Source organism: Balaenoptera borealis (genome assembly GCF_965194805.1).
Source record: "Balaenoptera borealis genome assembly, chromosome: 20".
In the NCBI taxonomy this organism is placed as follows: Eukaryota; Metazoa; Chordata; class Mammalia; order Artiodactyla; family Balaenopteridae; genus Balaenoptera; species Balaenoptera borealis.
In genome coordinates, this window is record NC_138879.1 from 54,377,802 (window position 1) to 54,399,845 (window position 22,044).

The following is a 22,044-nucleotide window of genomic DNA, read 5'->3' on the forward strand; positions in this document are numbered from 1 at the left end:
CTCTGCTCATTAGCTGACCCCGGGCGAGCTGCTTGCTCTCTCTGCGTCTCCTTTTCCTTGTCCCTAAAAATAGGGGCCTCAGGGACATCTGTCTTCACCTTGCAGCGTATCAAAACTGAACTTGTCATTATCTCCTGAAACCAGCATCTCTCCCTGGTGTTTCCCATCTCGGTGGATGACATCAGCACTCACCCGGCACCCAAGCCACAAACCTGGCTGCCATCCTTGCTCCTCCGTCCTCCCCTGTACCAGTCAGGTGGATTCTACCTCCTAAATATCTCCCGAGCAGGTCCCATTCTCCTCATCCCACTGCCGTTCCCCTGGCCCAGGCCACCTGGGCGACTATAAGAGTGTGATCTCCAGGCCTCGGTCTTGCCCCTCTGATTTATTTCTACCCTGCCAGAGGGTCCTCTTACAAACATAAATCCCTCCTGCTTGAAACCCCACACGGTACCCACCACCCTCACCTCCCCTGGGCTGCAGAGATGGCCTTGCACGGTCTGGCCCCGGTCTGCTTTGGAGGCTTACTCACAATCCGCTCTCCCTCCTCTCTCTGCTCTCTGGCTCCACTGGCCTTCTCAGGGTCCTAGAACTCGAAATGCTCATTCCTGCCTCAGGGCCTCTGAGACACACTGCTTCCCCACCACCACCTTTCCCCCACGACAATCCACTGGGTCTTAATTGAAATGCCTCTTCATCAGGAACACCTTCCCCGTCTCTGGAAAAGTCGGCCCCTCCCATTGTGTTTTCCCACAGTGCTTTGCGTGTCTCCATGATAACCTCACCGCCTCAGCTGACTCCTTCAAGGTCTATGGTCTCCTCTGCGCCCTGAGTTGCACGAGAACAGGGCCGTGCTGTCTCTCTCCTTCAGCACCACAGCCCCCGCACCCTGGCCTCCGACTGCGACACAACCTTGTCTTTGAGGCTGAGCCGACAGAAATCATTTCTTTTTCCAGTTCGAGAATGACCAGTCAGCTGTGTGCCCGGCTCCTCTTGCATTTATTGGAACCTGCTTACCCAGCAATCCACAAAGGAGCTTACACGGTAGGAGGTGGGGATATTTAGGGCTCCTGTGACCTAATCCTGGGATTACTACGGAAGCCTGGGCTGGCGGGCAGGTGGAGGGGAGGCAGGCAGGTATAGTGGGCGGGACTCGGTGAATTGCTAAAGACACTTTCGTTTGGCAGGAAGCTGTGCTGCGGGGTTAATGTGCTGCGGGGTTAATGTGCTGCGGGTTGGAGGCTCTCCCGCCCCGGGGGCGCGTGTGCACATGCGTGTTTATGTTGGGGCGGGGGACGGGGAGGAGACCTGAGCAGTTGACGTCAGGGTTTCTTTTCCTTAAACTTCTCCTTCACTTTCTGTGGCTCAAATTGGATCAGTCGCAGAATTTCCATATTGGCTAGGGTTCCCTCGATGAACTCTTTCTCTGTAAGTTTATCTGTGCCCGGGGGGGAAAAAATTACTACAGTCAGGATAGGCTGCGATGAAGCTGACGTCGGCCAGCATACCCAGTACGGATGGATCTATTATGAAAATTCTGAGTCTCAGTGCCCCTGAGGGTAACCCCACCCCTGACTCCACCCTAGGACCCCTGGACCTCCCCAGGAACCAGCAACAAGAGGGTTAAGTTCAGGCACTGCCGGGCCTCCCGGAAGTGTGCTGTGTCTCTTCTGATTGGCTGGTGATCCTTTCCTAGGCGTCTCTGCATCCCTGATCTACCTTCCCATTTAGGACAAGAGGGAGCCTTGTCCCCAGCTATTGAATTCAGTTCTATCCAGTGAAATGCACTCACTAAGCCCTTCCTCTGTGGCAGAGTCACTGTGTTTGGGGCTGAGGTCATTGCAGGGGGCAGAGGGCAGGGTGTGGCGTGGAAAGGAGTGAGATAATGTCCCCTGGCCCAGGAGTCTGTCTGATGCGGAGACAGTCACCTGTAGAAATGACTCTAGAATGAGGCAGGTGTTCCTTCCTGCTCATGGCTACACTCATAGTCCTGCATGTAGTAGGTGCTCAATAAAGCTTGGCTGAGCTGATTTGGGTTTTGCGATTGGCTTATGTTCCAGGCCTTTTCGGCAACCTTAATCCTTCCTGGATTAGGATCCAGGCTGTTTCCCTGTGCAGGTCAGGATGGTGAAATTTGGGTTTTAAAGTCCCAGCCGCCGATTTCCCTGGTGGTGTAATGGTTAAGAATCTGCCTGCCAATGCAGGGGAAACGGGTTCGAGCCCTGGTCCGGGAAGATCCCACATGTCACAGAGCAACTAAGCCTGTGCACTACAACTACTGAGTCTGTGCCCGGGAGCCACAACTACTGAGCCCGCGTGCCACAACTACTGAAGCCCGTGCACCTAGAGCCCCTGCTCTGCAACAAAGAGAAGCCACTGCCATGAGAAGCCCGGGCACCGCAATGAAGAGTAGCCCCCGCTCGCCACAACTAGAGAAAGCCCGCGCACACCAACAAAGAACCAATGCAGCCAAAAATAAATAAATAAATTTATAAAAAAAAAAAGAAGTCCCAGCTGCCCTATCAGCCTCACACCAGCAGCCCTCACTGCCCAGTTGTGGAATCCATCACCGCTTACAATGCAAGGCCGTGCTCCCCACGGGCTGCTCCCAGCCAGACTGAACAGGGCAGGGAGCCAAGACAGGCCAGCTCCTGGAAGAAGGGGGCTTGAGGACACCCCCTCAGCTTTGCCAAGACTGTCCTAGCCCAGCACTGCAGTCTAAGACTTATCTTACCCAACCCGCTTTCCTTGCCTCTGTGCATAAATGTTTCATCTGCTTTGCAGTCTGATGGCTTATCCCTGCCTCTTCCAGACCCCTTCCCATTTTCCCTCATACGCCTTCCCCCATCAATCTCTTGAAATCTAATTGAAATCTAATCCCATCTGGCCATGCTTCTCAAGGGACCCAAACTAACTTCCTAAAGGAAAAACCATGTAAATTGAGATCCCACTTACTTGGGACTCCATGCTTTCAGATTATTCTGTAGTGAGGTTTACCCTGTCCCAACTGTGCTGAAGGTATTTTTACAAACAAGTAAACCAAAGTGTCTAAAAAAAACAGGCACTCCATTGAAAAAGAAAGTGGTTTGCTTGCAAAGCCTCTAAACTTGCTGTTTGCATACAAACTGCTAATGGGCTGTTGCCTTGACTTTTTACTATTCCTTCAATGTGGGTTAACTCTGTCATAACAAAAGATGTTTTTTTCTTCCAAAGCACACCATCATTTAGAGCCTTCCTCCTCCCCCCAGAGAATCTCAGGCAGGGATCGAGTTTTATGAGCGGTGGGATGTGGTGCCATTTCCCATCAGCTCCAGAGGAGTCCCACAACTGCCCGCTGACCATTCTGCTTACTCCCCACAAAAGCCCTTCCGACAGCCCCGCAGTAGGAGGAGGGGTCCTCGGTCCTGCGTGGGCACTGGACTCGGAAGGGTCAATCTTGTTGGGATCACTAGGACACAGCCCATGACTGTGAAATCAAAGGCTAGGAAGGAGAAGTAATTCACCATCATCTTTCTTGCCAAAGAAACCCCAGATCTTCTCAGCTCGCTTCTCCGGGGTGTTCTCATCTTCCGGAAGATGCTTCACGTCATCAGGACTGATCATCTTGAAAATAGCCTGCACCGAATCAAGAGGGAGAACCCGTGAGAGGGAGTAATTCTGGGGGAACCCACGTCGCTTACCAGGATGCACCACAGCAGAGGTTAAAAGGCAGATGCTCAGGCCCCAGCCCGCCCTACTGAATCCAAGTTCCCCCCCTTCCTGGGGGTGGGGAAGGGGCATCTGTACTTCTGAGATCCTCAGAAGGGACAGGGAATGTGGGGGAGGGGTGAAGACGGCTTTCCCTTCTTATTTTGTCCCTTTCTGCACTGTTTGAATTTCCTGCCCCTGTAGACATGTTACTTTCATCTTATTAAAAAAATGAAAATAAGAATCAAAAACTTCCTGATGATAATCCCATAGCAGCCCCGAGGCTGCAGTTTGGGAACTGGTACCTTTAACCCCACTCCCCAGAAGTTTTAGAATATCAAACGGCTTCTTCTGGGTCCAGGTGGTACCTTGGTTGTAAGGGCTAATATTTGTTAAGTGATTAACGCGTGCCACTTTTCTAAGCGTTTTTACCTGTAAACTCATGACAAGTTTATGAGGTGGGGGTTATTGGCCCCATTTCACAGAGGAAGAAACTGAGTCAACTAACTTGTTAGAAGTCACCCAGCCAGAAGCAGAAGAGTGGAGATTCTAACCCGGGCAAGTTTGTTTCTAGAACCTCTGTACTTGCATCGCGTGCTATTCTGGCATGTCTTGGAGAGCATTCTAGGGGCTGGGGAAGGTCTCGGGAAGCCCCTCATTTGCCCTTCTGCTCAGGGAGGGATCCAGAGAAAGATTTAGCCTAAAGCTCAAGGATCCGTCTCACCTCCCTCTAGTCTCATTAGTAAAGGAGTTGGATGGACAATATCCAGCTAAGAAGGAAGTGCCTCCCGACCTGTGATCAGGGAAAGGAACAAGGTGGTCTCGATGTGCCCTTTCAGCTCCAGGTCACTAGGATTCCACCAGGCCTTGGAGACATCGGGGAGCCAGCCAGGCAGGGGCAGTAATGCCTGTGAAATTAACCTGGAGGGAAGATCAGCAGCTTTAGAAGCCCCCTTTCAGCTCCCTGTGCTGTAACAAGAGAAGCAAGGAAACCAAACCCAGCAGCTGGGACAGCAGCCTTGCTGACAGCGCTCAGAGCTCAGAGGTTCCCAGCGCTGAAGTGCAGCGGCTCCCTTAACTCCTCCGTCTGTCCTGAGCCGGGGAACCATGTGCAGGCTGGACGGCTAAAGGCTGGACGTGACTGGCTGCCGGCCAACCCCGCTTCTAACGCTAAGGGCGGACTGTCAGGGCCTTGGTGAATGGACCGAGAATGAACAATTGCATCCTCACCCTGGGCGCTGGGAGATTATATGGTTTCCTCGAGGCCATGCAGTTTGGTGATGAAGTAGTTGGGACTAGAACCCTTAACTTCTGACTCCCAGGCCAGTGACCTTGAACCTGGTGGAGAGTAGAGGCTCGGCATCGTCTTGCATAGCCTCAGCTGTGGATGCGCCCCTCCTCCTCTCCTCCCCCAACTCCTCCTTTCCCTGAAGGAGCACCAACCTGTAGGCCTCTGCTGGGCCTGGCATCCTTTAGGTGGTTCTGAGGGAGTGGTCCCCATCGCAGGCCACCTGCCAATCCAGGGGAGCTTGCTCTACAGGCCGCGCCCAGAGGCCAGCGTGGTTCCCACACACACCTGCCCCTAATGGGAGGCCCAAGCAGAGCCCACTTACCGCAAGCTGCAAGCTTAGCTATTTTACTTATGGTTTCTCCTAATAAGGGTGGAAGAACTGTGCAAATGAAAGCAGGATTGCAAATGCATCAAAAATTATATAAAATATGAAAAATATTCTCTCTCTTAACAGGAATGGAATTAGAGAAATAAAGCAAGTGGCGTGGGGTAATGGGGCAAAAAAAGATCCTGTAAAACGATACTAACTGAAGGGAAATAGAAATGATATAATAGGAAAAAATAGAAGCATCTTCATTGTCCAAAAATATAGGGATGGTTGAATAATTTTATGGCATGTCCATAAGATGGAATTCTAAGCAGCTATTAAAAACAGTTTGATATTGAAAACGTTCATAATAAAATAGTGGCTGAAAAAAAGTATACTAAAAACCGTATGTGAATATGTCATAGTTCTAAAATTATTTTTAAATCTACAGATAGAAGACTGGAAAGGTATATGCCCATATGTTGACAGTAGTTTTCTCTGGATAATGAAATTAAAGGCGGTTTTCATTTTCTTTTGTGTAGGTTTCTAAATTGCATGAATTACTTATATATTAAATGAAACTATTTTGCAGACATCTAAAAATCTTATCGGATGATCTTATCCTGGGCCAATGTATTTGAAACATGTGTCTTTAAAATGACTTGTGAGGGACTTCCTTGGCGGTCCAGTGATTAGGACTCGGAGCTTCCACTGCCATGGCCCTGGGTTCAATCCCTGGTTGGGGAAATAAGATCCCACAAGCCGTGTGGCTATATATATACATATATATATATGTATATATATATATATATACATATATATATATGTATATATATGTATATATATATATGATGACTTGTGAAAGAATCTGAGTACGTCCTGTGGAAGGTTTTGAAGGACATTTTAATGAAGAAAGGAAGGAAGGTGGGAGGGAAAGAGGGAAACAATAAAGGTCAATAATAGGAAATACCCAGATTCTTCTTCTTTAGGAGGAAAATGAAGCTGTGGGAATGCACCCAGCCCTCTGTTAATATTGGTCTATTGGAGACCCCTCCTGACCACGCTGTCACAGCCACTGACTCACAAGGCCCGGGTCCCCACTCCCCCCTCCAGCCCCGCCCCCAGCCAGGCCCCCTGTGCGGAAGCAGCAGCAGGGGGTCCTGATCCCGGGTGACCCCTGTCCAGCTCAGCCGGGAGCGCAGAGGCTGACACTGACCGTGACGATCTCCAGCACCTCGTTCTTGCTGATGCTCCCGTTGCCATCTACATCGTAGAGGGAGAAGGCCCACTCCAGCTTCTGGTTGGTCTTGCACGCGCTGGTCATGTGCAGGGCGATGACGTACTCCTTGAAGTCCAAGGTGCCATCGCTGTTGGCATCAAAGCTGCGGAACACGTGCTGGGCGTAGGCCTTGGGGTCGGCCTCAGGGAAGAACTTGGAGTAGATGGTCTGGAACTCCTGCCGGGTGATGCGGCCACTGGGGCACTCCTTCAGGAAGGACTGGTACCAGGTACTGAGCTCCTCCTCCGTGAACCTGGTGTTCAGCCGCAGCTCCTCCAGGATCTCCCTGGACAGGGCTCCGCTTTTGCTGTTCCCCATGGGTGAGGTGGTGCGGGCCCAGCCGGTCTGTCACCGCTGGGTGGGTGGGTGTGTGGGAGCAATGGGGCTCCTGGCTGCCTGGCTGGGTGCTGCTGGAAGCGGTTGCACCCTGAGATGCTGGTGGATTAGGAGGCTTTGTGGCTGGTTCACCCCAGTACTTGGAGGGAGGAGGGGCCTGGAGCTTGAGTGCGGAGACGAGCTCCCAGAAGCCCCCTGAGATTAGAATAAAGAGCTGACAGCAGGGGGTCAATCCATCTTGGCCTTCTGGGAGGATAGGACAGGTGATCAGAATCTTCAGAGCCGAAGCCTTGAGCCGAGGCCTTTCCCACTGCCCCATATCCATCCCTGCCCCAACTCACCCCACCAGCTCTAGCTCTCTAAGAGCAACGACGTTCCCTGCCTGCCTTCTGCCCTAAATCTGAGGGTCTCAGCGACAGGGACGGCCCTGTAATGCAGGGGTCAGGAGCCAGGCTCTGGAACCAGCCCAGGTTCAAATCTCAGCTTTGCAATTTACTAGCTGTGTGACCCCAGGTGCGTTTCATAACCTCTCTCTGCCTAGAATTCTCTTCTCCTAATCTTTCACCTCCTTCACGGCTTTCCTTAAATGTCGCCTTCTCAGCCAGGCCTATAGTGACCATTCTGTTAACAAGAGCACCCCCAACTGTCAGCACGCCCCAGACTATTTATCCTGCTTGATCGCTCTTCCTCGCATGTACACCTTCTGACTTACTGTTTATTTATTCTGCCTGCTGCCTGGGATCGCACCAGAATGAAAGCGCCATGAAGGCGGGGATTCTATCTGTTTTGTTGCCCACTGCATCTCCATTGCCAGAAGGGTACCTGGCGGGTTTGGGCCCTCAGTGACTATTCTTTGAGTGAACAGGCATAATAATAGCGTCTCTCCCACTGTTATTGTGAGGCTGAAACGAGTTAATACGTGCAGTGCATTTAGAATAGAGCCTGGCACGTAGTAAGGGCTGAACACATGTTAGGTTTTGCCATTATTCTTCTATGACAGGGATCAGAAACTAAACTGCCTACAGGGGCCAGCAAGTGGAGTGTGTGAGTGAAGCCAGGGGGCCAGGGGGGCAATAGGAGCGGTGAGGCCCATGCCTACATGGCAGGTGCTGCCAGTGTTCGACGGCATTTGAATGTGGTGAGACGGGATTATGGCCTGGTGTTACTAGATTTTTTTGGTAAGCCAAAAGAAATCCAGAAATCAGATTTTCAGATGCAATTTCCAAACTTTAAGAGTGATTTCCAAATTTTCAAAAACATAGTGTGGGATAAGTATAACTTAGCTGTGGCTCAGTTTCAGCTGCAGGTCATCAGTTTGCAACCCAGCCTGGTGCCGGGAGCTGGCAGACGACAGTACCTGCTCGTTGAGTGAGTGAATGGAGAAGTAGGGGACGGGGAGCTCCACCAGGGGAGGCTTTCACCCCTGCGGTCAGCTCAGTCACCAGAACAGGCCACAGGGAAGAGCCCTCGTGAGTAGGTTTGCACCTGAAATCTCATCACCCAAAGGAGAGGTCGGTGGTGCCCTGGCTTGGCTGAGTGTAACGTGTGGAACCCCAGAATCGCCGTCTTGGATGGGAGAGATGCCTCTTCTCTGTCCAGGGCTGGTAACGATAAAGAACAAAGCCCACAGTGTCTCGGCAGGTGAGTTAGGGTTTGGATCCTATTTCGTAACAGGCTAATGGCAGGGGAAAGCAGGTCCCCGCTGCTGGGAGAAAGCCACCTGCCTGCCTCCCCCGATGTTGCTCAGAAAGGACCCAGAAGTTCAGGCACAGATGTGCTGACCTATCCCTCCTGCCCACCTCGCCCCCTGCGGGTCCAGAGTGTTTCTCAGGAGGCCTTAATGTTAGGGGGTGGTGTGTGTGTGTGTGTGTGTGTGTCCTTATTATTTTTTCCCATCAGTTTGTGACAGCATATTATTTCTTTGTCTAGACTTTCACTATCTTGCAGCAAGGCATTTGTTCTCCAGAGCAGTTAGAAACAGGACAGTCACCGAACTCAAAAACAAACAAACAAACAAACAAAACCCAGGCCATGAAAGTGAGGCCAGAGGCCTTCACCCTGGCCTCTGAACCTGGCATGGGAGGTGATTAGAAGTGCCTCCTGGGTATCCACACCGAGACTGCAGGTGAGGCGAGGCCGATGTCACAGGAAGAAACCAAGCTCCAAAAGGATGTCACCTGCCTGTGTCACACAGTTGCCAAATGGCGAAGCCAGGAGGAAAGCCCAGGGCGGCCAGACTCCCCACTTAGAGCTCTTTCCAGGACATTACAGCCGCCTCCTTTCTCAAGAGCGGGCAAGAAGCTGCATTTCTGAAGGTGAGGAGCTGGGTTGCCATGACAACGGAAGAGGCGGGGCAAGGAGGCAGGGCCCCGGCTTAACGCCGAAGGCAGCCAGAGCTCCCCCAGTCCCTCTGCCCTTCCCAAGGGCAAGGAGGAAGCAGCAGGTACTGTCCACATTCTTCAGGTTGCTGTGCCCAGGAGGGGCCCGACCCCGTGGGAGGGGACCACAGGCAGCTGTGTTGATGCTGCCGAGACAGGGGTCATGACCTGGAGGTTTGTTTGAAAACCTGCATAAACATCTTCTATCAGAGGGAGAGTTTATGCTCCTTAGCCAAACAAGTTGTTGGGGATGATGTATTGTGAATGGATTTGTTAAGTCTGAGCCGGGGCCATAAACTCTCCCCGAACCCCTAAGACCACTCGGGGAGAAGGCCTTGTCTCCGGCCAGTGACTCTGTCTCCCCCTCCCGGCCTGGCCCTCGCTGAAAGACACAGGCTCTTCCCAGAGGCTGGCCCTGTCCCACCCCAAGCTGGGGGGAGTCCCCCAGCCCCCCATCCCTTTCCTCTACCTTCCCCTGCCGTGAGCTGAAGGGCAAGGGGACCCTTCGACCCCGGCCAGGAAGCAGAGAGGAAAGGGGGTTTGGAGGGGGCGGGTGGGAGGTCGAGAATGGGAAGGAACGCCCCTCCCAAGGGCGTCCCCGTCGCGGTAAACAGCGATCCAGCCTTTGGGTCGCTTGGACTGACATCCTCGGAGTCCTCACCAGCGCATCTGTTTCCGTCACACCCCACGCCAGTCTGGCTCGAACTCGTGCTGGCTCCACTCTCACGGCACATCCAGAACCTGAGCATTCTCCCCACCTCCACGTGGCCACCCCTGCAGGCACCATCCCCTCTGCCCGCGTTCCGGCTGCCCTGGTCCCCTGATCCCCTAGCGAGCCCCGCAGCAAGGAAATTAGGCTGCGCGCTCTCCGGCTTGGACCACCCCCCACCCACCCCCAGAGTAAAAGTCATAGGCCTTCCAAGCTCTGCAGAGTCTGCCCGCCCCGCCCTCCAGCCACACTGGCCTCAAACAGTTAGGTGCCTCCGGCCCTTAAAGGGGTACCTCCTCTGCCTGGAACATGCTTCCTCCAGCTACCTGCCAGGCTCCCTCCCAGGTCTCCTCGACTTTGGTCAAATGTCACCTTCTCAGTGAGGCCACCCCAATCACCCTATTTCATGTTGCAACGCACCCACCCTCACCCCTGAAACTACCCATCCCCGCCCCCTGCCCTTTCTCCATAACACCTAACATCTTCACACACATTGTATCATTTCATTACTCTCTGTCTCTTTCAGCTAGAATATAAGTTCCATGAGGTCAGGGTTCTTGATCTGTTTTCATCACTGATGTGTTCCCAGTACTGAGAGCAGTGTCTGACATACAGTGATGTTCAATAATTATTGGATGGATGGATGGATGGATAAGAAAAGAAATAACAGCCAGGAGCCTCTTCTGTTCACAGGGACAGAAGTCTCCAGGGGAGGGGACTGGGGCCAGGGGTGTGGGTCTGGCAGCGTGATACCCATCGGGGGGGGGGGTGTCAATGCCCAGGTGTCCTTTGTCCCTCTGCTTAAGTCATCGGGGGTAAAATTATCACCAAGCCTGGGAGGATGGGAGGAACGCTGAGCCCACTTGTACAAAGGAGAGTGTGGCAGCCCTCCAGGAAAGAGGGTTGCCCAGTGGGACGACTCAGTGTCTCTGGACAGTTTATTTTACATGGGATGAATCTAAGCATCTCAAGTGTACACACAGAGCCGAAGATAAAAAAAAGAGAGCATTTAACTTCCTGAAAACGCTTTATAATAATGCAGAACAATTATATATAGCAAACGCCTTCAAAATTTAAACACTTTAAACATTTAATTTTTCAGCATTAATACACACAAATGCTATTACGGGGCTGGGGGGGGGGCGTGGGGACAGGGTGGGAGGGGTGGGTTACAGCCTCCATAGGGATCAGAGTTCAACAGTGTTACTTATAAATTATAGTACATCAATTTTATTTACTGATCTAGGCAGCCAGGGGATGGAAGGATATACAATGTGGAGTAAACACATTCGTTCTGGGATGAGGAATGCTGGAGGAGACACCGCTTTTTAACGTTAAAAATGTATAAAGTATTTAGCAAAAGTTACAGAAAACAGAGCAAACAAGCAAGTTTATTTGTTAGAAAATTCCGCTTTCATGGGGTTTGCTGATGTGCTCATGTTTGTGAAAGGGCTGCCCACCCCCTTCATCTCCTTCCTAGGGGCAGAGATGCAATTTTGGGGCCCCTGTCACCAAGGATGGCTGGTGTCCCTTTGACTGACTGTCCCTGGGTCCGCACAGCTGCCTGGAGGCCACAGTCCCGAGAGCCAGTCTGCGGCCGCGTGTGGCGCCAGATAGGAGTATCTCCACTCGGTAACACACAGGTCCCGGGAGGGGATGTGACTTCACTTCAGGTTATGGGACAAATGAGACAGCAGAGCAGGGCCAGTCTGGTGCTCTTACCCTGGTACCATATGCTTTCCTTCCTCATCCCCATGTCCTGGTGTCCCCAAGAGAGCACACATGTGCCTGACCCCCTGCATCCCACCGCTGCAATCCCATTAGGGATTTCCCTCAAACGCAAAGGGTCAATTCCCCTGAACAGCGCATAGAGATCCAAGTTCATCACAACCCCTCTCCCTCAGAGGCACCTGCCAACAAAGGCACCCAACAGCCACGCCCCAGCATCTAGAGGGTTAGGGGAAATGGAACATGGGTTTCTGTCACTTGTCTTGGTCTCACCCAAACCAGGAAAGGGGAGTTGGGTCCCTCACTTTCAGGAAAGGCCCGACAGAAATGACTTTCATGGTGTGAAAGTCTGTCATGGTCCCTGGCAGCGTGGGACCCTGTGACTTGGGCTCCACGGCCCATACCTTCACCTGGCCTGGGCCCAAGAATGTCTTCCGTTTGCCTGGTTGCCTTCCGGGGCTCAACTTCCACTGAGCAGGGCACAATCAAGATGCGCTCGGGGGAGTTGTTACCTTGGGGGTCAGGCCCCGAGCTGCCCAGTGTCAGCTGGCTGGGGTCCTCTCGCTCACCATCCAGTACGGTGAGGGCACAGGCCAGGCGAGCGAGGCTCCCGCAGTGACAAGAACCTGAAGGGAGGGAGCTGTGTCTTCATGCCTGTTTTTGCTCCTTGGAAGTGACTTTCAGGACATGGTGTCAAAAATCGGTGCATGAAAGGTCATGACTTCTGCTTTCTTTAGGGGTCCAAGGAGGAACTACCTCATTCTCAACAGCTCATGAAACTCTTAAGTTTTTGTGTCTGAACAGAGACGCGCCTGGGTACCCCTCTCATGAGGGTGTTAGGTGACATCACACACAGCCGTGCTGACGGGACACAGATTGGGCATGACGTGGGCACAGGGTACAAAGCTGGAAGTGACAAGGGGAGGAGACAGAATTCAGCAGCTGGAGGAGGCCTGGGAGACCGTCTAGAACGAACACCTTCAGTTTGCCGATGAAGGAACAGAGATCCAGGAAAGGGTGGTGATGGGCTCCCTGCCTTCTCATCCACGCTCCCTCCTCCCACCTTCCACACCCCCTAACCCTCACCAAATGGCAGGGACTGGGCAAGTTGAAAGGAGGGTCCCCAGAAGCAAGTAGAACTGCCAGCCGAGATGCCAGCGGAAGTGGAGGGCAGTGGAGACCCTGCCCGCCCCCTCCCCCCGACCCCAGCAGCTTTCTGCATTGTCAAAAACCTAAAATGATCCCAAAGTGCAAGCGTGAGCCCCAAGAACCACTCGTGGGCGCAGCTGGCTGAAAGCAGCCGTGCACACGAGCTTAAGACCCCAGGCCAGGAACTTCGGGGGCAGACAACTTATTTGAAGCAGCGGGGGTGCACCCATGCAACGGACCGCTACTCGGCGATATAAGGGGACAAGCTACTGACATTCAGCCACAAGGTGACTCAGAGGCAACGAGCCGAGTGACAGAGGCCAGACTCGAAGGCTACTACACTGTGGCTCCATTTCTATGACATTCTAGAAAAGGCAAATCTACAGGGTCAGAAAATCCATCAGTGGTCACCAGGTGCTGGGGGTGGGAGGAGTGGATGGACATCAAAGGAGCCTGAGGGGATGTTTTGGAGTGATGGAAATATCACGTTGACTTCGGTGCTGGTTACAAGGCTGTGTACCTTTGTCAAAATTCACTGAACCGTATACTTCAAAAGGGTGAATTTTACTTTATGTCAATGAACCCCGCCCCCCCATACCAAATGTCAAAGATCTCAATAAACTTCTAAAAAGAAAAGGCAGGGGGACTTGTAGGGGCCAGGAGGTTTATGGAAATAAAGACAGTATGCTGGCTAAGGAAGCCTGCTGCTGACCTGCGCCCCACTTAACATTTGTCCAAGGTTTTCCCTACCTACATAATCACCAGCAGGTCTGCAGAACCCTGTTTAAACTCTCCTTGTCAAAGCCACTCACAGCTGGAAGTAAAATCACTTAAACAAGCTGAGGTCTTTGACGTCCTTTGAATTTCAAGGCTTGAATTTCCAAGAAGGGACTTTGGCTCCGCCAAGATTTCTCTGCACCCATCCCCTAATCTCGTAATTGATTGGTTTTCACAAAGGGAACAGAAACAAAACCCTGGTTCCTGAGTTGTATGGTTTCTATTTGCTTCGATCATTAATCAGCCCCAGTGAAGGGAGAAGTGTCTCCTACTGCAGAAACCCAATCCACCCTCCCCAGTAAAAGGAGGCCCAAGGCGGTCCCACGGGCAGAACCTCGGGGCAGCCGTCCCTGTGGCTCAGCAGGCCAGGGCTTTGGAGCTGAGATCCCACATGCCTCCCGGCTAAAGAGCCAAAACATAAAATGGAAGCAATATTGTAACAAATTCAATATTTAAAAAAAAATGGTCCACATCAAAAAAAAAATCTTTAAAAAAAATAAGATATAAGAACGGCACTACTTTTTTCATCAGTGTATGCATTCTTAAGTAAATGTTTAAAAAATTTAAAGACATGGAATAAAAAAATCAGTAAAAAAAAAAAAAAGCAATAGAAAAAAAAATGGAGAGGAACAAGTAGCTTTTCCTGGAGGTTTTCGTGGCAACTCACTTTTGTTTTAGAGACTATTTTGTAAAAAATCAGGCTATCACAGACAAAACGAAGTGCCTCAGTGTCTCCCAGGTAGAAGAGGCTCACCTGTCCTCAGAAATGGAACAATGGATGTGCTCAAGGATGGCCTGGGGCCACTCACCCTGAATCAAGCCAGGCAGACCCTCCTATAACCTACACGCCAAAGCCCAAACCCAAACCACCACCGGGGCCAAGGGCCCCTCCGAAGCACGCTTTTAGATATTCCAGACTTCATCCTAACTCTGATTTCACACACATGCGGAGCCCTGCTTGTAATTCGCTGTTCATTTCATGGCTCTCACTGGCCATCCTCGGGCTTCATTCTTCCACTTTGTACAGTGAGAAGAATTGTTTAAAACAAATCTCTGAAATTTGAGTTGGATATGAGCCGTTGAGGGTCTGGCTGACCGGGAGATTATACTCTTGTTGCTGCCTGGCTTTTCCGTCCTTGGGTAAATGCCACATGGCAGTAGTTTGTATTATGATTACAGGCTCCCAGTGGGTTAAATGTGGAAGGGGTGCAAGGTTCTCATTCCCCAGAAAGGTCTGAAAACATCCCCCTTCCACATGGAGAATAGAGGGGGGGCCGGGGGTGGAGTGCCTGTCTGGTATGCAGCTACATTTCTAGTACCGGCACAATGCCTGGCTTGCCCCAAGTGTCTGCTGATTAAATGAATGAATGAGTGAATGAATGAATGAATGAAAGAAGAGCTATCAGCACAACAGACAGTATCTCTGCAAACCTAAATTCTGCAGAGAGTACCTATATGTGAATGCCAAAGTTACTGACCTGCAAGACCCCTGGAGAAAAGACAAGTCTATACAAAACAAGAGACTGTGGGCTTCCCTGATGACAGGGCCATACCTTGTCCCTAGATCTTAGCACATTGCCCAGGCTCAGCTAAATGCTTGATGAATGAATAAAGGAGGGAAGAAAAAAGAAAAAGATGTGGAGGGGCTAATGAAACCGAGGGAAAAGGATGGGGGGGGAAAGAATGACTTCAGAAAATAGACTGGCCCACACGGGGCCAACTTGGGCTACCCTGAAAGAGGCAAGAGAGCCCCAGGGAAGAACGGAAGACTCTGGAATCCTCAGATGGGGATGAGAAAACAAAATCAATGAGCGATATCACACTCAAAGCATCTGTGTTAATAACAAGGCTATTGGCTTTGAATGTCGGAAAACCATCCACAAATTAGTTTACTAAGCCACAAAGCAATTACTACTAGCACCGATTTTTTATAAAGAAACCAAAGAAATGATATCCCCAGACTGGCAGCTGGTGTCATGGCCCAACTGCAGACCAGGAGTGGTTCTCCATGCCAGACACAGATCCGTCCTGATGGCCTTCATGTTGGTGAAGGCCTTCCTGTTGACCTTTCTGGTTGGGATGTTTCAATAAGAAAACTGGCAAAGCTTAGTTTACTTTAGGCTATTCGGCATCTTTCTACTGAAACTATGAGGGCGCCATACTGACTCAAAAGGCAGAGGTGCCAAAAGATTCAAGAATAACAAGTCATCAGTTACCAGCATGGACGACAGAGAGAAAGCCCAGTGAGTTATCTTCTTAGACGTCTGCCCTTACGAGAAGAAACATGTGAGTCCTGTGAATCCAAAGTAATCAAGGGAAAGATTAACAAGAAAGATGGGTTCTCAGGGTGTGGGTTCCAGGCTAGAATGTGCCCCTTGCAAGTTGTCTGACCTCCTTCAGCCCTTTTCTTCCTCCTGTGGCCTCAAGCTGATTCTCAAGATTTAACATGTAAGGGAGAAAGTGACGAGTGACCCGATGGCAGTGCCAAAGCTTCCCAGGTCACACTCAGACCAGGCTCTCCCAGGAATGGGGAGATGGGGAAAGGGCAAGGGGGTAGCAGCACCAAGCAGGGGCTCCGTGCGGGGCTTTGAAACGTGCAGAAGGAGCTGAGAGGCCAAGGTGCCAGACTGCCTGGATGGTGACATGTACTGTGGCCACGAGAGTCTGCGATGTCTGCACAGTGCCTGCCAGTGACAGCCATGCGTGAGACAGTGGTCCCGACCCCGCTGTGCGTAGGCAGGTGGAGCCATCTGGGGGGTGACAGACACTTGCCCCAACCCACCTCCAACATGCGACTGACCCAGCCCCCAGGACAAGCGAGGGTGGAGGAGGGAGCTCCCCCGAGGAAGCGGCTGTGGGCTGGGTGGACGGGGACGCCCAGAGAGAGCACGTGACATTGATGCCTGATCTAATAGGAAACACGAGTCAACGCTCCGACTTGGGGCGAATTTGCTGAATGAGGTAGTTCCATCCTGACCTCTGCAGGCAGGGTCAGTCTGGGAAAACAGGAGCCAGGCCTTCTTCCCAAGACTCCCAATGATGAAAAGTAGCAGAGAAGAGCCAGGATGTGGGCTCCCAGAATACGCAATGGGAAAAAACAAAGAGGGAGGGCTGCTGCAAAGGATTCTGGGTGCGGGCTGTTGAGCTGAAAGGTGCCTTCTATCCACGATTCTGATGCTGACACTTGGCTTGGAGACAGGGACCTCTCTCCCCCGCCCCTCCAAAGCCCTGGAGACAAGTGGGCTGGCTGGAGGAAGGGCCTCGGGGCTTCCAGGGGCGCGAGCGTGTGACACAGCTGGCTCTGGGTGGGGAGGGGACCCCTCTGGTGCTCAGCAGGGACCACAAAGTTCCAGCCTCGGTTTGTTCTCGGAGTGGCAAGCACGGCATGGGACTTGGGGGGCTTCAGCCTCGGAGACAAGGGCAGGGCTATGGATCCATCTTCTCGGCCTGGGAACACCAGGGAGCTCCCCATGGGGCCATCCGGGCCGCCCTTCTGGCTTCACTGTCCCCTCTCCTCAGTGGACCAGGAGAGCGGGTGGGAGGGCAGCTCCGCTTGGGAGCAGGTCCCCCCCTGGCCGGAGCGCCACCTCCTCTCCGTGGGACCCCAGCCCCTCCTCAGCAGGACCCCCCAGGCCGTGCGTCTAGATCTCCATGTCCACGGGGCGGATGTTGCCCGTCTTGTGCTCTCTGACCCACAGCTCCCTGTCTTTGGCTGGGTCCACTTTTCGCAGCAGTTGGTCCACAGGCTCGACTGTCTGCAAGGGATGGAGAAGAGAGGACACCTTCAGAGGCAGCGGCCCAGCCAGGGATCGGCTCGTATCCTCTGAACCACGCTGCTTGCACCCTCGTGCCCATCAGAGCAGCCTCTCTAGAGGGTTGTGAAGCCCCGGGGAGGCCCGTGCGAGGGACAGACGTGGGGGGGCGCTGGGAGACCTGGAGGCCTGAAGCTCTGGCCTCTGCCCTGCTTTCCCTCACGCATATGCCCCTCCAGACCTCGGGGTGGATGAAAGGGCAGGTGGCCCAAGGGTTTGTGACCTGTTCCTCCTTCCATCAGTGCCCACATTTACCACCTGAGAACAGGTCAAATGGAACGTCAGCTTGAGAGGTTTTGAACAGTTCCAGCATCGTAAGAAATTCGCCAGGGGAGGCAAGGACACCTCCAGCTATTTTAACTATCATGACGCATCTGTGTGATGCGCTCGGGACGGATTCACATGGACATCCAGGGTAACTGACATGTCCATCCCAAGAGGTCACCCGCAGGCCCGAGCCCCTGCCCACCTTCCGGACACATTCATCTGTAGCAGCTACTTGACCTGCCACCACAGCACAGGGCCATGGCTCTCCCCGGCCCCACGCCCCCCAGGGGCCCCGCTGGCCTCGGCCCGGGGAACTCACGCTTTGGTTGAACATGTCCGTCTCGTGCCGCAGCTGCGTGTACTGGCACAGATGCTGCCGGATCATCTCCACCCTCTCCACCTCCAGCCGTTCCAGCTCCTGCAGAGGAGGAAACCGGCAGAGACCTCTGGGGGTGTCCCTTCCACCTGGGGACCTTCCCCACCATGCGGGTCCCACACCCCCCTATACACAAAACACAGATGCTGCCTGCTTATCCCCCATCCTGCCTGACCCTCTGGGGTCTGACGAGGAACCCACCCCGTATCTGGGAGTGAAGGTGTAGCTGATAGCACAGCAGCTACTGTCTCCTGACTCTCGTTCTGCCAGGCATGGTGGGTGCTAAGAGCTTTACGGGCACTGCTCAATTGTCCTCATCATAATCGTAAGAGGTTCTCTTCTTACCCACATTCTCCAAACAAGGGAATGAACACCTACAGAGGTAACATCGCTTGCCCACAGCGACAGGGAATTATGGGAGCAACGGGATTTGCACCAGGGTCTGTCGTGCTCTTAATCATGCTTCAGCGCCAGTGCAGCCCCAGCCCCAGCCCCTGATGGGGTGGAGAGATGGAACACGTGCAGGAGCTTCTGCACCTCCAACTCCTGGGGCTTTGTCCCTGGGCCTCTGCTGAGCGGCCTCGTCTCCTCTGTCCACCCCAAGCGCCGAGGGGCAGGTCAAGGGAGCCAGGAGGGCCAGAAGCAGGGTGGCCACTGTCAGAGGGAAGAGCGGAAAGTGTTTGCCCTTTGGATCCCAGGTGGCTCTGCATCTTTGGAATTTAGGAGATCCGGCTGCTATTCTGTGCACAACTAGGTCACTGCCCAGGTGATTAACCAGGGCATAGGAAGTAAAGCAGGGAGTTTAATTAGGAGATTAACCAGGAGGAAAACTAGGTCACTGGCCCCGGGGGAGGCCTCTAATCTGCTCTGGCGGGCTGGCACCTGGGGAAGGCAGAGGGTTAGTCTCATGCTGGACAGACAGATGGACGGCGGTGGCTTGGGGCAGCGGGACGGTGTGATAAGCACCTGGCATGATGCCTCCTTTCTCATCTGGCCCCATGAACCACGTACCAACCCCGCTTCACCCCACTCAGTGGGTGCTGACTTACCAGAAATACTCAACTTGGCTATTTTTCCTAAAGGGACCACTGTCTGCTTGGTTGACCCTGACCCCTCAGAAGGATGCAGCACGAGCCCATCGTTGCCTGTGTTCACACAGCTAGGAAGTGCCAGGGCAAGGATCTGAATCCACATAGGCTGGTCCAGAGTTGAGGTCTCAGTCTCAGCACCAGAGCAGACCTAATGACCATCTCCACGGTCACCTCCACCCCATTGCCTGCACATCCACCAGCATCCACCCAGGGATTCCTGAGCGCCCGCCCCTGCACGGACAAGCTTGTGCATCTCTGGTCACTCACCAACGTGGTGGTCACCATCTCTTCAAACCACTTGGATTGGGCCTGGTTGTAGAGGTCCACACAGCGCATGAGGTCATCTCCTGGAAGGGCCAAGGCCACTGTCATACTCTGTCCTGTCCTCACCATGGCTGCCTTCTCCCACCTGCACCCCACAGCCAGGGTGATGGAGGCCACCGGAAAGTTGGGGGGTGGGGAGAATGAGCAGAGCAAGAGAAGGGGGCAACCCAGCCTTACGAGAGACCGGCTTCAGAGCGTCCATCTGAACTAGACTCCAGACACCAGAAACTCAGGAAGGGGGTTGCTCAGTAAGAATGTATATATGGTAGGGGTGGGGGTGGGGTACTCCTAGGACCCCCAACTCTATCATGAGCCCAAGAAATGCTTCCTCTTCTAAAGATGGGAGTTTCATTTCACATTGGAGAGTCCTGCTTGGTTGAAACATGTGTCTCAAGCAACTTGCTACTAGTTAGTTAAAGAAGAGAAGTTTGCAAATCGTGTGTGTGTGTGTGTGTGTGTGTGTGTGTGTGTGTGTGTGTGTGTGTGTACATGCAGCAGCAAAGGGTGGGTGGGAAGGGAATGAGCTCTTTCTATAGTATTTCATTTCATAAGAGAGAGATCTGAAACAAACTATTTAACAAACTGCAAGTAACTGCAACATGACTAAGGTCCCAGCATCCCAGGCCCTTGCTACATAGAGCACAGTTCCTGGACCAGCAGCCATCAGTACGCCCTGGGAGTTTGCTCAAAATGCAATCTCAGGATGTTTCTGAGACCTAGTGAATCAGAAACTATTTTCACAAGATCCTCAGGTGATCCACGTGCACATCACAGTTGGGAGAAGCACAGCTTGGTCTGCATGTAGTTTCCTGATCATCACAGGGTGCCAGAGAGAGGAAGACATCATGGTCTCTGCTCACGATGGGAAAACTCATGAGTGAACCCAGAGATAACGATGAACTCTTCAAAGGGATTCCTATAACGGCATCACCTTGCTCATGTGGGTTCAGATATGAAAGTGAAAGAAAGTGGGCAGAGTTATGCCCACATGACCCAGGGCCTGGCTCAGGGCGCCCTCCCCAGTGAACCATACACCATTAGCTGGGAGCTAAGCCTTGAGTAACAGAACCCAAATCAAGTCTCTCTTCATTTTGCCCTTGGCTCAAGGCCAAGACTGGGCCCTTGATCCCAAGAAAGACTGAACTATAGGGAAGAAAGTGGATATTTCATTGCAGATACATTCCCACCAAGAGCTTGTGCCTGACCGTGGGTGGGGTCACCCTATAAACACAATATGAAACTCCCAAAGCCCTATTTGTTGATCCTGATTTTGACAACATGCTTCAGGAACTTCTGCAACATCAGGAAATAGTATAGGTGAAGGCAGGTGTGTCTCTTCTCTAGGCATCCCAAGGGTTTGAAATCAGGCCCTTCTGAACAGTACAGGTTAAGGACATGGATTCTGGAACCAGATCTGGGCTGTCATACAGCTCCACTGTTTACTAGCCGTGCAATCTTGGACAAGTTGATTCACCCTGCCTGTGCCTCAGTTTCGTCATCTGTAAAATGGGGATAATAATGGTACCTTCATAGAGCCACAGTGAAGATTAAATAAGCACACCCCCCCCAAAAAAGAAAAGAAAAATGAAAAAGAAAATACAAAGAACAAAATAAAAAGATAAACAACTTACGAAAAATATTTGCAATTCAAATGACAGAAAGTTAATTTTCCTTATCAATCAATCAATAAGAACAAGACCCGCCATTTGACATAAAAATGGGGAGAGCATATGAGTGAATCATAAAAAAAAAGCCACGATGATTTATAAGTCTAGTTTTAAAATGCTCAACTCCACTCAAAAAGCAGTGTAAATTAAATTAGAAACAAAATACTATTTTTCACCAGATAGTTACGATGTCAAAATCTGAGAGCACTCAGTGCTGACAAGAGTTTAGGGAACAGGCGTTCACACAGCTATTGGTGGGCGCCCCTCTCTGGAAAGCAACTTGGAAACATCCATCAAAATGAATACAAGCCTCTGACCCAGAAACCCCGACCTCATCTCTATCCTGTCTATATGCAGGTTCTGTTCCCCCCACCCCTGAGATGCATTTATAGTAACAGCATCGCTGGCATTGGCAAAAACTCTGAAACAATCTAAAAGTCTTACAAAAATCAATTAGGGGAATGATGAAACAAATCTGGATACGATCATACACTTGCACGCTATTCTACTATTTAAAAAGTCTGATGTACATGAATGGATGGGGAAATACATTTATGGGTGATGGAATAGAGCTATCTCTAAGATCTATCAATTAAAATATAAGTTCAGAACACAGTATAATATGATTTTATGTATATGAATTTTTTTTTTTTTTGGCTGCACTGTGCAGCATGTGGGATCTTAGTTCCCCGACCAGGCATCGAACCCGGGCCCCCTGCATTGGACGCACGGAGTCTTAATCACTGGACCGCCAGGGAAGTCCCTATAAATTTAAATATTAAAAAACATTAAAAAAAATTAAAACACTAGGGTGTGTTGATGGTGATTATATCTGGGGAATAAGATTTTATATTCTTACGTGTTAA

General features: G+C 51.7%; 2 protein-coding genes and 1 long non-coding RNA gene across 6 annotated transcripts in view; 1 reads left to right on the forward strand and 2 right to left on the reverse strand.

The window, feature by feature from the left end:
- Positions 1-911: 911 nt before the first annotated feature.
- On the forward strand, positions 912-11,383 carry LOC309618883. Of its 2 annotated transcripts, none has more exons than XR_014238658.1 (2): positions 912-1,044; positions 8,830-11,383. It is a non-coding gene; the product is annotated as an uncharacterized lncRNA (long non-coding RNA). The 2 variants fall into 2 exon arrangements; XR_014238659.1 differs by lacking the exon at positions 912-1,044 and adding an exon at positions 7,154-8,541.
- RCVRN (recoverin) lies at positions 1,039-6,882 on the reverse strand (the record flags this gene model as incomplete). The annotated part of the gene is made up of 3 exons (XM_082373346.1): positions 1,039-1,438; positions 3,504-3,615; positions 6,502-6,882. 3 exons carry the CDS (start codon positions 6,880-6,882, stop codon positions 1,323-1,325), a joined length of 609 nt encoding a protein of 202 aa, XP_082229472.1. The 3' UTR covers positions 1,039-1,322.
- The window catches only part of GAS7 (growth arrest specific 7), a 205,118-nt gene continuing 190,089 nt past the window's right edge, over positions 7,016-22,044 (reverse strand). Inside the window, exons 12-14 of one of the 3 annotated variants that reach the window (XM_082373303.1) lie at positions 19,455-19,534; positions 18,040-18,138; positions 7,016-7,146 (exon numbers count right to left, since the gene is read on the reverse strand). In XM_082373303.1, the coding sequence (XP_082229429.1) occupies positions 7,129-7,146; positions 18,040-18,138; positions 19,455-19,534 (197 nt within the window). In that variant the 3' untranslated portion in view covers positions 7,016-7,128. Of the gene's footprint in view, positions 7,147-10,995; positions 17,424-18,039; positions 18,139-19,454; positions 19,535-22,044 lie in introns of those variants that run through there. The other 2 variants (XM_082373301.1, XM_082373302.1) reach the window with 2 other exon arrangements.